The sequence below is a fragment of the Dendrobates tinctorius genome, unplaced genomic scaffold (genome assembly GCF_039654945.1).
Source record: "Dendrobates tinctorius isolate UK_male_01 unplaced genomic scaffold, ASM3965494v1 ptg000016l, whole genome shotgun sequence".
Taxonomy (NCBI): Eukaryota; Metazoa; Chordata; class Amphibia; order Anura; family Dendrobatidae; genus Dendrobates; species Dendrobates tinctorius.
The window spans coordinates 46,482,918-46,496,782 of record NW_027361684.1 but is presented as its reverse complement, the minus strand read 5'-3'; the positions used below and the strand labels follow the sequence as shown (position 1 = coordinate 46,496,782).

At 47.4% G+C, this 13,865-nt stretch overlaps 1 protein-coding gene across 2 annotated transcripts in view; it reads right to left on the bottom strand.

The window, feature by feature from the left end:
* Nucleotides 1-6,978, bottom strand: part of RNF43 (ring finger protein 43) — a 68,806-nt gene extending 61,828 nt beyond the window's left edge. The window contains exon 1 of one of the 2 annotated variants that reach the window (XM_073565794.1): nucleotides 6,281-6,978. In XM_073565794.1, coding sequence (XP_073421895.1) covers nucleotides 6,281-6,508 — 228 coding nt within the window. In that variant the 5' untranslated portion in view covers nucleotides 6,509-6,978. The remainder of the gene's footprint in view (nucleotides 1-6,280) is intronic. The other variant, XM_073565792.1, reaches the window with a different exon arrangement.
* Nucleotides 6,979-13,865: the final 6,887 nt, after the last annotated feature.

Sequence of the window (13,865 nt, the reverse complement as noted above, 5' to 3'; positions counted from 1 at the left end):
TTCTGAAATGCCCTGTTGGAATAACGGAATGGCCTCACACACGTACAGCCACCGCCGCTCCATTCATTCACTTTGGAAGTACCAGAAAAAGCCAAACGCGGTACTTGGCGCTCACCGGCGGTCCCATAGGATGAACAATGCACTTTTTTTTTTTACTATGGCTTAGCATCACCTACATACACCACAGCGAAGAAATAAAAGGGTCTTAAAAAATGGCAGCAATACAATATATAGATGGAAATCCTGAATAATTCCCCACAATTATCACAAAATCTATAACTAGAGTTAAGTGGAAGCCTCTGGTACAGTCCTGTATGGCGTTTTCCATTGACACCAAATAGTGGTAAATTAATCCTAAGTGTTGTGCTCAGTCCTAGGACCAGGAGTGGACATAATGGTAGAACCTGTACAGTCACACAGGGGTCCAAGAATTAAGGGGGCCCATTTACAGGGGGAATAGGTGGAATTGTGCATTATGATGAGCTACTGGACTGCAACGGCCCCATATAGTGCTCTTACACAGGGGGCCTCTTCTGTCTGTGTCCGCCAGGACCTTACACAACACCAATAGGATCCTCAGGCGATCCCACACATAGGTCTTCCCACTAATTACATTACTTATGGCTACAGGATATTATAAAGGAAAAACGCTGTGTACCCTGCTTCATGTCAAGTTATTATAAAGAAAACCTAGAGTCACTTTCCCAGGGACATTCATTTTCTGAAAGAACAACCCCTTTAAGGCTAAAACGATGTTCAAGTATAAACATAACAGTGGCCACTGCATCCGTCCACCATAGAAACCCATAGCATGGCATGCTTGTTTTTTTTTCATCGGTCCTCTGTATGTAGCGCTTTCCTATACGGTATAACAGTGTGCCCACGTATAACGGCCGGATAGTGTCCTTTTGGCCTCCACTAAGCGAATGGCGCCAATGGCAACGATAACGTACATACCGGGAGCTTTTGTTGGGACTAAGTGGAATCCACACATAGGGCATGATTTGGGATTTGCAGAGTTTTTTTAAGCCACTTTTCTTTGTGGTATGGTGTTTGTTGATTTTTTTTGTGCCAAATTCCTTGAAATGTCACATGTGGTTCTTGAATTTTGCAAAAAATCAAACATGCTTTTTATTTTTGTCTTTAACCCACTTTGTGACTTTTTGGCGCAGTCACATGTTTCGCTTAGATGTTACAAAATATGAGTTAAAACAAAAAGGCGTCCATAACAATCCATCCAGGGGGTGACGGGAGCATAAAACCTCTCTCCTACCATCGAAATGGTGCACAAGGTGACACATGGCTTAGAGTCCAATGCCACGAGTTCGCCATCGCTACCTACAGCACATCCTCTAAGGATGTGTTCACACAGACTTCTTGACGAAGACTTCGAAGCAGGTTCTCCTCCAAAATCCAGCTTAAAAAACAAGTCAGTGTTTGAATAAGCTGCCTATTGCTTTCAATGCAAAACACGTGCCCACATGGTGCTTGCTGTTTTCGTTCATGTCTCTGAACGTTTACCAATAAACACCTACTAGAAAGCTGCATCCCGATCAATATGTCTCCCTCACTCTGCTCCACTTTCCTTTTCCTCCCCTTCCCATAGACTTATATGTGCTGTAATCTGATACCTCAGTGATCTGTCAGACAGCCTTATTTCGACCGAGATGGATTTTAGCTGTATTTCAGAGTGAATAATGAATTAAGAAGAAGAGGTGTAAGGGGGGGGGGAGAAGTGGCTCATAAGTGGAGAAAGAAACATATTGCTTGGAAAACATATATTTCTAATATTTGCTTCTACTATACTGATTTATGCAAAGGGTCTCCAAACCGCAGCGACCTCCTAATTTCTTTGAATACGCACATCTACTTATGTAAACTGTGATCTGGATATGATGGCAGCAAACTGAAGTTTTATGGGGCTGGCCAAGGAGATGGAATTTAAGAAATGATAAAAGTGAGCGCACATCCTAATGTTATACATGAAGATATAAAATCACCAAACTGGAACAAAGAGGGACTTGTGTGGCATGATAAAGCTGGCATTCAGCGGGCAATTTTATTATAGTAATCTGTAGGATCAGTTATTCTGTGCCTCATTATAGGAATGATAGGATTACAGGGGGCTCTGCCGCTTATTACAGAGCGCTGCGGAGGTCATGTGTATGGAGAAAACTATACTTACAGAACGTAAATGTGCCGTATTGTTCTGACAGTGATGGGGCCCAAGTAACATAAAGCGGCAGGAAATGTCCCAATTTAGTCAATAAAGAGATTATATATATATGTCCCACCATGGCTGTGGAGTCGGAGTCAGAGCCCATTTTGGTACAGTCGGAGTCCGAGGTTTGGCTTACTGACTCCACAGCCCTGTGTCCCACTACGATCGGTGAATTCAAGTGTCTGTAATGCAGTGCAGCAAAAAATGGTCACCAGTGGGGCAAATGGGCCGGCGGAGATCACAATATAAGGACGATAAGTCGCAAGCCTTTTCCGCTCGCATGGCTTGTATGAGGCTTGCTGTTATGTGATGACATCCACCATGGAGCCCATACAAGCACAGAGGAAGTGACCTTTCTTTCCGCTAGCCATGAACACCTATGGGAGCAGGATAATGTCCTGATGCCAGGTTGCCAATAGCCGCTGCCACCTAATATATGCGGGCAGTCGGCAGAGTCGAGATGTTGTGTATTATCTGCAGACCCCTGTGTTGTCGCCATCACGTTCACCCTATATCTGAGACAGAAAAAAATCCTATAATCCGGCATCAACGGTACCTGAGTGATGCGGGGCTATTAAAGGGGCTGTCCAGATAACTCAGAAGAGTTAAAGAGGTTATCCAATACCTGAACTCCTGAACTAACCTACATCACGTGACTGCGGCAGCTAACCAGCGCCTGCCGATCGCCTGCAGCCTTCATATTTCCATCTAGGTGGAAGAAATACTGTTCTCCTACGCAGACATGATTCTAAAGGCTACAGCTGATCCATAGCCGGTGATTGCCTGCAGCGGTCACATAAAATGGCTTATAACAGACCGGCGGGGGACACCGAATTCACAGAAGAGAAGTGGGAAGTATGGATTTGTGTTTTGTTTAGGTACCCCATGGCCATCAATAAAAGGATAGTTCAGTAGTGGAGAACCCCTTTAAATTTTTCGGACTGAACTGGCAATTAAAGGTAAAGTAAATGGAAATAATTTGGAAGATCTGAGAACCTCCTAAAAGTATTCTTACAAAATAATGTGAAATCAGGAAACATCTCCAAATCTTATCACCCCTGCAATAGCAGATTTGAACAGGAGTCCTTATATTCATTCATCCCCCTAAGAGCTATTAAACCACATTTATATTTTTTTTCTTTTTTTTTAATGGTGTGCTGCCTTCACCTTTTTGCATTATTTTTGGTCTATGCCTGGAAAGTTTGGCACCCTTCGGCTATGTTCACACTTTGCGTTTTTGCTGCAGTTTTTTTTTAACGCAAATTATCAGCTGCGTTTTACAGTACCAGCAAAGTCTATGAGATTTCAGAAGTCTCACGCACACACCTTGGTTGTTTTCCCCGACTCTTTTGTCCAAAGAGCTGCGTTTTTTGCCAAATGCTGCACGTCACTTCTTTCAGCGTTTTTCATCCACTGAAGGCAATGGGTGGTGCAAAAAAAAAAAGCTACAAAAAACGCAGGTATCAGGTTTTGCTGCGTTTTTTGGGGCCAAATCCTGATGAAGTTGAAATAGATTTTTTATGCGCTAAACCTTTATCAGCGTGCACAAGAGACAAGCGTGCCCGGACAAAAAAACACAGCAAAAACTAAGCAAATCTTGCATTTTGTAAGCAGCTTAAACTTTGCTTTAAAAAAAAAAACGCAGCAAGAACGCAACGCCTTACATTGCCATTGTTTGCTAGTGCTGCTATCAAATCTTTTTTAGATTTTTTTTACCAGAAAACGACTGGTTTGGGCACAAATTGCATAGCTGCAAGATTTTCTGACTTTTTGTGTTTATATGCCAAGTCCACTAACTTTTTGAAAAGTTGTCAGGCTTCTTAGGACTGAGCGTGGCTTATTGCTGCCCAACAGATTGGCTTTAATTGACATGATAAATTAGGGCAGAAATGTACTAGATTTCTGGCACACGGACTGCTGAAAGATGAGGGACGTTCACAACCGGCATGCACCTTGGTGCATATTACAGTGGTGCGCCCTGGATCAAGCCTGATATACAAGATCCCAGTCTTCATGAATGATCTCCTCTTTTTGAATACATTCCTAGGCCTCAGACATTGTTTTTTTCATGTATATGCTTGGATGTGGCCTTTACCCATACCCTTTGTAAACTTCAACTATGGAGCTGCGTGTCCGCAAAACATTCATGGAGACATGTCTATTTGTGATCGGAGGCGCGGATCAAAATCAACCACGCAGGTCCATGAGATGGCGTCCGTGTGCAGTCCGTGACTGATATTATAATGAATCGGAGAAACTTTGTAAAAAAAATTTTCATAAACTCACTGATGATGGTAAAACCTGACCCACTGACGGCAATCTGACGGTAAAAACGGAATCAATGGGAAAGATCAATGATAAGGTTCAGATCATAACACGGATGAAACGTGGACTGTTTTTTGCGTCTGGATGAGGCCTTAGCTTTGGCTTCATAAACTGCATCAAGAACCTGAACCTCATCGTCTTTAATTTAAGATTAGTGACGCTTCACCTTTGGGGTCACTTTCATTTGGCAACTGCACTCACAGGTCCCTTAACCAGCAGAAAATCACATTACGTTGGGAGAGTTAGGCTGGATTCACACCTCCAACATTCACGGTCCAAGTACGGACTGCGAGGCATGGACTGGCCGAGGGTCTCCGGACCCAAATACGCCAGTCCCATAGGCATACATGAGGCTGTCGCGTTTGAGTCAGAAGACCCCACTACAGTTTTATAAGTGCACAAACACTAGCTGTAGCCCACGGCGGCAGAAAGTGGTCCCGGTACACTGTCTGACCCCGCTACTATGGATCGGTTCCTGAAAGTGACCGCACAGGAGGATCCCGAGATGCGGCTGATGATAACGTTCTGTTGTCAGTTCTATGGTAAATATTGGGGATATTATGGGATATAAACATGGAAGCTAAACTCTCGGGAAAGAACACTAATATGCACTGCGTCAGCGGACGGCCTGGACTGGTTGCAATGGCAGAATCCCTTAACCTGGGACAGGAGTGGGGTCTTTATGGGGTTTTCAGCCTCTGGAAGTAAACACGAATGCTTCTATTCACTGACAGCAAGCAGAAATCCTAAAACCTCAAAATGACGTTACACCATTGTAGATCTGGTGACTAAACTATTACAACCATTACATACAAATCTGGGGGTTATGATGTCGCCAGCTCAGGGGGGTTGCACCTGAAATCTAGAAGGGTCTTACCTGACTTATGACGGATCCCACAGACTAAAAAAACAGAAACTAAAGGAAAGCAAACACCACCAGTGTGAACAGAGACTAAGGATGAGATAGCCGGGTTTTTTTTGGAGGTGCAACCACTGCCCCATTTTCAGTCTTGATGCCAAACAAATTATTGGGGGAAAGAAAACTGTGATTAACGGGGTCTTATTCCCGGAGAGTTCTGCCCAGAAATGTTGGACAATCCATGAGGAACGTGTCACACGAGGCGAAGCGTTATCTGGCCTGGCAGGCTCCATACGACGCTGCATGAAGGTCATTATTACCCGGCACACTGGAAGTCCTTATCTCCACATCACGAGCCCATAGTGACCGTGCCAGCGGAGCCGCCATAGACCTGCTGCCTGGCGTTTCACCCAGTGTTTATGGCTGGGAATTAGGCGCCAACATTCAGACAAAATCAACTGCAATCTTGTTCTTAGGAAATATTCCTTACACATTATTACCATTACCTGACGCCCGCATCGGGGCTGGATTTCCGGCACATGGTTGCCCAGGTCGCCCATGTGAGGCCATCGGGTAAGTGTCTTCTTCTAGGTCTTCGGGGCAGCGGGCACGTAATGCCGTCTACCTTTCCGGGTGACCTCGGTAATTACGGGCAGCATGTGCAGCGGCTTTCATGGCATTTTTCTACACTTCAGAGTTATTCTCACCTCTGCCAACATGGCAGCACACACCATAGCTGTGCCCACAGCACCCTGATATACATGCCACGACACGCGGGCACTGCCAGGCCTGGTCACACTTGGGGGCAACCAGGACGTGCGGCCGCAGGTGCTAAATGCCAAGGGGCCCAGGATAGTTACTCTGGTCACACTCACCTGGAACAGCTTGCCCTCCGCGCCGCTCACATCCGCCACCTTGGCGAACACCCCCTCCACGGTGAAGTTTGGGTGCTCCATCTTCACAGGGTAAACCCTGAGCAGGGCTTTCTGCTGGTGGTCCTGCTCAGTCAGTGCCAGCCTCGCCTGTAGAGTTACCAGAAGCAGCAGCCAGAGGGATGCCAGCTGCAGCCGGGCTCTAGTCATACTGCAGCCAGCAGCAGGCATCCATAGCCAGTCCCAGGAACCCTGCGTGCCAGCAGTGCCAGCCGCTACCCCCAGGGCAGGGGCCCCCCATCCATGGCCTGGGCTGTCACGTACTCCTCCTCAGTCGCTGCTCACAGCACAGTCACTTCCATTCATTGGCTCCTCTCTCAGCACCAGGGGGGCTCAGCCTTGGCCATGGGCAGCATCATGCCAGCAGCGTGCGGCGAGGTGCACAGGTAGATGAGGCCGTGCAGCCGGCCAGTGCCCCCTCCTCCTCCTCAGTGAACGCAGCAGCGCAGGCCCCTTCCAGCTCCACTCACATCTCCCTGAGCCAATCCCAGCTGAGCAGAAGGTGGATTCCAGCTCCTGCCGCCTGTGTACAACTTCTGTCCGCAGCGCAGGGCTCGCAGTGAGGACGCTTCTTCCCAGGACACAGAGCTCCCTCCCCGGGGGACTGCGCTGCTGCTCTGCTCCTACCTGCTGACACAAAGTGAGGGTGGAGCAGCTGCAGGCGATCCCCTCCCCTCCCCCCTCACTGGAGAATGTGGTTCTGCTGGCTCCCAGACTCCCTCTGCAGCCTGGCCGACAGATGGCAGCTCTCTGCCTGCTGCTGCTGCTGCCTCCTCTCTGCATGTGGCGGCACATAACGCGAGGCTCTGTGTCAGGGTGTCACACAGGCATCACTGTGCTGTGCATATAGACTGATGCAGCAGACATATACCGAGGCCCCTGTGCATGAGACCCCTAGGTCATCACAAAGCCCCTCATTCTTTCTCTCACAATTCAAGAACCATGAAGTTTACCAGCCTAACATGGAGGCCCCCCAACTTACTGGGCCCCTATGCAGCTGCACACATGGCACCCATGGCATGTCCATCCCTGCTGTGTTGCTTCATGTAGGAATGTACCAGGGCTGCCAATGGGAACAAGCATTGCCCCCGTGCGGCCAAGATGCAAGCTGTGCTGGTGACCCTGTTTTTTGGTGCAGTTTTCAAAGTGGTCATGTGGCAATTAATTTGAGTCTGGATTTGTATCCCACATTAAAATTTGCATTCAATGTGTCAACATCTGCTTTGCCATTCCTCCGTCCATCGATTTTTTTTCACCGTAGGTTAATCGTAGAATTTCTGATACGGAGTCACTACAGAATTTTTTTTTTTTTTTACAGGAGAAAGCCATGCTCTTAACGTAGCTTTTAAATGGGATTGTATGGGATTGGAATAGTACGTGTCCGTTCAGAAACAGTGCCACTCTCGTAGACAGGCCGCGTCTGGTGTTACAACTTAACCACAATGCTAACCAAGCAGGAGTAAGGGATGGCACGGATATGAGTACCCCTTTTACTCCCCACAATGCTTAGGAAATAAGGTTGGGGAGATTGTTGACTTTGTAAAGGGCACGTGAGAAAGTGAATATGGCAAACACAGCACAGCTCCCACATCGGCAGGCATTGACTATTAGTGATGCTCAAATTTAAAGGGAATGATCCTCTTTACCTAAACTTGTGGGGACCCCCAGCAGCGGTGCAGAGACGTGTCAGGGGATTATTTTTAGAGCCCTTTGATGAATTTTAAAAAAGATGGACAACCCTTTTAATTCTGGCTTGTAAAGGGGATCTGCGGAGATATCACCCTGTAAAGAAGCCTTTACCTTTACGTCTCCCCACAGTTATAGGTTATGTTTTCTTATAGGAATATAATCTGCTCTCAAAAATACAATAAAGAATCTGGCACTCAAAAATGGACAATAGTATTGTATTTATTCATAATCCCCAAAAAAGTAACGTTTCGATCTTTCCATAGACCTTCTTCAGACGGATTATGTTTGAATAGAAGGACCCACCAAAATGTAATCAATGGTCAGAGAGAGTTCATATGGGTTTGAGGTGTATGTGGTCCCAAGAAGAAGCGCTGCTAAAGTGTTACAGCAAGTGAGTGCTTGAGGTGATGGCACTTTGGTGGGTCCTTCTATACAAACATATTCCGTCTGAAGAAGGTCTATGGAAAGACCGAAACGTTACTTTTTTGGGGATTGTGAAAAAATACAATACTATTGTCCATTTTTGAGTGCCAGATTCTTTATTGTATTTTTATGTACAGGGTTTGGTAACCCTTATCTGAGCACCTAATTTTGAAGAGGAGTTACGTGTCATATCATTCAAGACAATCTGCTCTCAGGCATGCCACTTGGGCAAAGAGCTTGCAATTAAAGATCAACTAATGTTCTCAGCAAATCATTAGGGGTCACTAACTTGTGGCTGTCAGAGCATGCTGGGAGTTGTGGTTTTGCACCAGTTTAAGAGATACAGATTAGATGTTGCTCTCCAGGAAGAACGACTGGAAGGAGTAGAGAAATTCTGGAAGGAGTTGTAGATCCACATCTGCAGGATGGCCATCTCTTGCCTTGTCCCTTTGTGAATGTAAAGGACAATAAGGCACAGGACTAATTCTAATATAGTGAACATAATGATCGCCAGTCCGTAAATCATGGGTGTCTTCTGCCAATATGGTTTCGAAGTGTCATTTTCTCGTTATACAGTACATCTCAAAGTTATGAAAGTCCTTTTCACCAAAGAGGAATATGTATAAGGCCCTCATTTATGTGGCCGAACTCGAAGCTCATAAAATTCTCTTGTCTCTTACGTATAACTTGTGCCTCTAATTTTACAGGGTGGTTTTTCCATTACATTAGTAAAAAAGGACAAATTGCAGAAGTTCTAGAGTAGAACACAGTTCTTTAAGGGTAGGACACAGCTCCACGTAGAGGCACCGCACCATCTGTACCTTAGCAGCATTAGTATATGATACACTAGAGGGAATGTGTCAGCAGGGTTTTGCTATGTAATCTGAAAACAGAATGACATAGTGACAGAGACCCTGATTACAGTGATGTGTCACTTACTATACTGGGTGCAGCCGTTATGATAGAATCACAGTTTTCTCTGCTTCAGATCTAGCAGAGCTCAGTTGTTGAGCTGTGTATAATCCCAACCCACACCACAGCTTTATGTATACATTGTATAAAGCCGCTATTCAGTACTGGGGGTATGGTTGGATTAGGATGCACAAGGCGAGTTGTCCTGTAGTGATAATCTCCTGCTGATTGTATTGAAACAGCAAAGCACAGCCTAGTACGTGACACATCGCAGTAATCAGGGTACCTGCTTCTACACTATGCTGCTCTCAGATTACACAGCAAAAACCTGCTGACAGATTCTGATGAATGTACACCTTTCAGCTCTTTATCAATTTGTCTTTGTCATATCACTAATTTGTCCGTTTTAGGATTCCAGTGAACTGGGTGAATATTTGTTGTCAGCCTTACTTTCAGGCAAGGGTTATGACCATCTATAATATAATGTTAGAAGCGTCACTCTCTCCAAAGCCTTTATAGACTGCGCAAGCGCGACGCGCCTGCGGAGTCTGGACCCCACAGAGTTACACATCAGGGGTGGAGGACTGTGGCCCAGGAGATCACGGTATGCGTAAGCACTGAACGCATACCGCGATCTCCAACACAACAACTTACCTATCCGGTATTGCCGCGGGGTCTCTTCGAGCCGGAGGCCGGGACATGAATCCTCCATCGGAAATGGCGCATGCGTATAGTGCACTTCAGATGCCATTTTGTTGGTTGGCGGAAATTATTGAAATAAGGCCTTGATGTCAGGAGAGGGCGGGTTGTGGCGCAGTCCCCGCTTGCCGGCGCCATTTTTATAGATACGTCAGCGGAGCAAACCAGCCACTTTCTACTGAATATATATATAAAATACATCAGCGGAGCAATCCAGCCGCTTTCTAATGAAGAGCATCACATGACAGGATGGGGTCGCAGGATAGGAGCACCACATGACAGGATGGGGTCGCAGGATGGGAGCACCACATGACAGGATGGGGTCGCAGGATGGGAGCACCACATGACAGGATGGGGTCGCAGGATGGGAGCACCACGTGACAGGATGAGGGCACAGGAAGAGAGTAGCACATGACAAGATGGAGGCACACAAAACAGAATGAGGGCGCAGGATGAGGGCTGCACATGACAGGATGGGGTCGCAGGTTGGGAGCAGCACATGACAGCATGAGGGCACAGGAAGAGAGTAGCACATGACAAGATGGAGGCACACAAAACAGAACGAGGGCGCAGGATGGGGGCTGCACATGACAGGATGGAGTCGCAGGATGGAAGCACCACATGACAGGATGAGGGCACAGGAAGAGAGTAGCACATGACAAGATGGAGGCACACAAAACAGAACGAGGGCGCAGGATGGGGGCTGCACATGACAGGATGGAGTCGCAGGATGGGAGCACCACATGACAGGATGAGGGCACAGGAAGAGAGTAGCACATGACAAGATGGAGGCGCACAAAACAGAATGAGGGCGCAGGATGGGGGCTGCACATGACAGGATGGGGTCGCAGGTTGGGAGCAGCACATGACAGCATGAGGGCACAGGAAGAGAGTAGTACATGACAAGATGGAGGCGCACAAAACAGAATGAGGGCGCAGGATGAGGGCTGCACATGACAGGATGGGGTCGCAGGTTGGGAGCAGCACATGACAGCATGAGGGCACAGGAAGAGAGTAGCACATGACAAGATGGAGGCACACAAAACAGAACGAGGGCGCAGAATGGGGGCTGCACATGACAGGATGGGGTCGCAGGTTGGGAGCAGCACATGACAGCATGAGGGCACAGGAAGAGAGTAGCACATGACAAGATGGAGGCGCACAAAACAGAATGAGGGCGCAGGATGAGGGCTGCACATGACAGGATGGGGTCGCAGGTTGGGAGCAGCACATGACAGCATGAGGGCACAGGAAGAGAGTAGCACATGACAAGATGGAGGCACACAAAACAGAACGAGGGCGCAGGATGGGGGCTGCACATGACAGGATGGGGTCGCAGGATGGGAGCACCACATGACAGGATGAGGGCACAGGAAGAGAGTAGCACATGACAAGATGGAGGCACACAAAACAGAACGAGGGCGCAGGATGGGGGCTGCACATGACAGGATGGAGTCGCAGGATGGGAGCACCACATGACAGGATGAGGGCACAGGAAGAGAGTAGCACATGACAAGATGGAGGCGCACAAAACAGAACGAGGGCGCAGGATGGGGGCTGCACATGACAGGATGGGGTCGCAGGTTGGGAGCAGCACATGACAGCATGAGGGCACAGGAAGAGAGTAGTACATGACAAGATGGAGGCGCACAAAACAGAATGAGGGCGCAGGATGAGGGCTGCACATGACAGGATGGGGTCGCAGGTTGGGAGCAGCACATGACAGCATGAGGGCACAGGAAGAGAGTAGCACATGACAAGATGGAGGCACACAAAACAGAACGAGGGCGCAGAATGGGGGCTGCACATGACAGGATGGGGTCGCAGGTTGGGAGCAGCACATGACAGCATGAGGGCACAGGAAGAGAGTAGCACATGACAAGATGGAGGCGCACAAAACAGAATGAGGGTGCAGGATGAGGGCTGCACATGACAGGATGGGGTCGCAGGTTGGGAGCAGCACATGACAGCATGAGGGCACAGGAAGAGAGTAGCACATGACAAGATGGAGGCACACAAAACAGAACGAGGGCGCAGGATGGGGGCTGCACATGACAGGATGTGGTCGCAGGTTGGGAGTAGCACATGACAGCATGAGGGCACAGGAAGAGAGTAGCACATGACAAGATGGAGGCACACAAAACAGAACGAGGGCGCAGGATGGGGGCTGCACATGACAGGATGGGGTCGCAGGTTGGGAGCAGCACATGACAGCATGAGGGCACAGGAAGAGAGTAGCACATGACAAGATGGAGGCGCACAAAACAGAATGAGGGCGCAGGATGGGGGCTGCACATGACAGGAAGGGGGCGCAGGATGGAAGCAGCATATGACAGGATGGGGGCGCAAGATGGTAGCAGCACATGACAAGATTAGGGCGCAGGATGGAAGCAGCACATACCAGGATGGAGACCATATACCAATATAAATGCTCGCCACCCGCGCGTAGAACGGGTTCAATAGCTAGTCTTGTATATTCATGGTATTTCCACAGGATATGACATTTATTTATTATTTCCAGGTAGAAAAGACCTTGAGAGTGAAGTGGTGGCTCTAGTGAGGTGTGGCGCAAGCCCCGACGTGCGTTTCGGATGATCCTTCGTCATTTATTTATTATGTTTGCTTAATTTACTTAAGATTTGGACCCTAGACCCCAGCTCTGCAAAGAAACAGTGCCAATGACATTCCCAAGAATTAAGTCACCGACAAGAAAGAGAACTGTAGTTGGAGTCCAGGACTGCCATTGTGAAAGAGATGCAGCGCTGTATGAGTCCTCCAGCCCCTTCATTCTTAGGATCAGTGCAGGGGTCGGAAGTAGGACACCTACTGATCAGGAAGTAATGGCCAATACTAGTGAAAATATATATGTAAGAGGAAAACTCTACCGTATCAAATGCCTTTCTTATATAAGACCAGAAAACTATATTAAAGACAACCTGCTATGTCCCCAAACACTATATATAGGGTTAAATCTGCAGGTTAGTCGCGTTCCGATGCTGTCCGGCCTCTCCGTTCTTAGTACATGCCCTGACACCTTGATTGACATCTCATTCTGCAGCGCATCTGTGCAGAGTGAGCTGTCAATCAAAGTGTCGGGTGTGCGAACAGCCGACGCTCACTGTGTACGGAGCGGTGACTGTAGCCACTCCGTGCACGCCTCTATGACTAAAAGCTGGCAGCTTTCAGAGCAGCGGCCGGTCGGCATTTAAACTCCATTAACCTGCAGATTATCTTCAGGTTATTAGTGTTTTGGGACATTTCAGGTTCCCTTTAAGTGAAAGTGGTCAGTCCAAGCCTGTTTGTATTTCTGAAACCTGAAACAAGGTCAGCAGAAGGTTTATATGTCGTGCATTGGTCTAATGAGCAGAAATATGTTCCTGCAATGTCTCTTAAGGGTAATTATCGCCTTGCTACATCTTATGTTAATCAAAGAACTACACCCAAAAAGTAATTTACGCTGAAATGTAAATCATGTCGTTCTCATGCACCGTGGAATGCTTTTGATGTGCACGGTTTCACTGTCACTCCTCAGACTTGTCAAACATAAGTAATATAAACTTCATTTCTCATTTTATAAACATGTATATTAATTATATCAATGGGGTTTTCCCGATAGCGCCGTGTAAGTGTCATAAAGAAGGGGGTCCCACTGAGACCCCCAGCTCTATTAACCAGAATGTGAAGACACTACCAAATATTGAGTTTTGCTCAGCCACACTTGACCAAGCCACCTATTACATGCTCGGTCATTTATTTGAATGGCTCGTACTATCTTTAGTAACAATCAGTTGTGAAATACAAACAT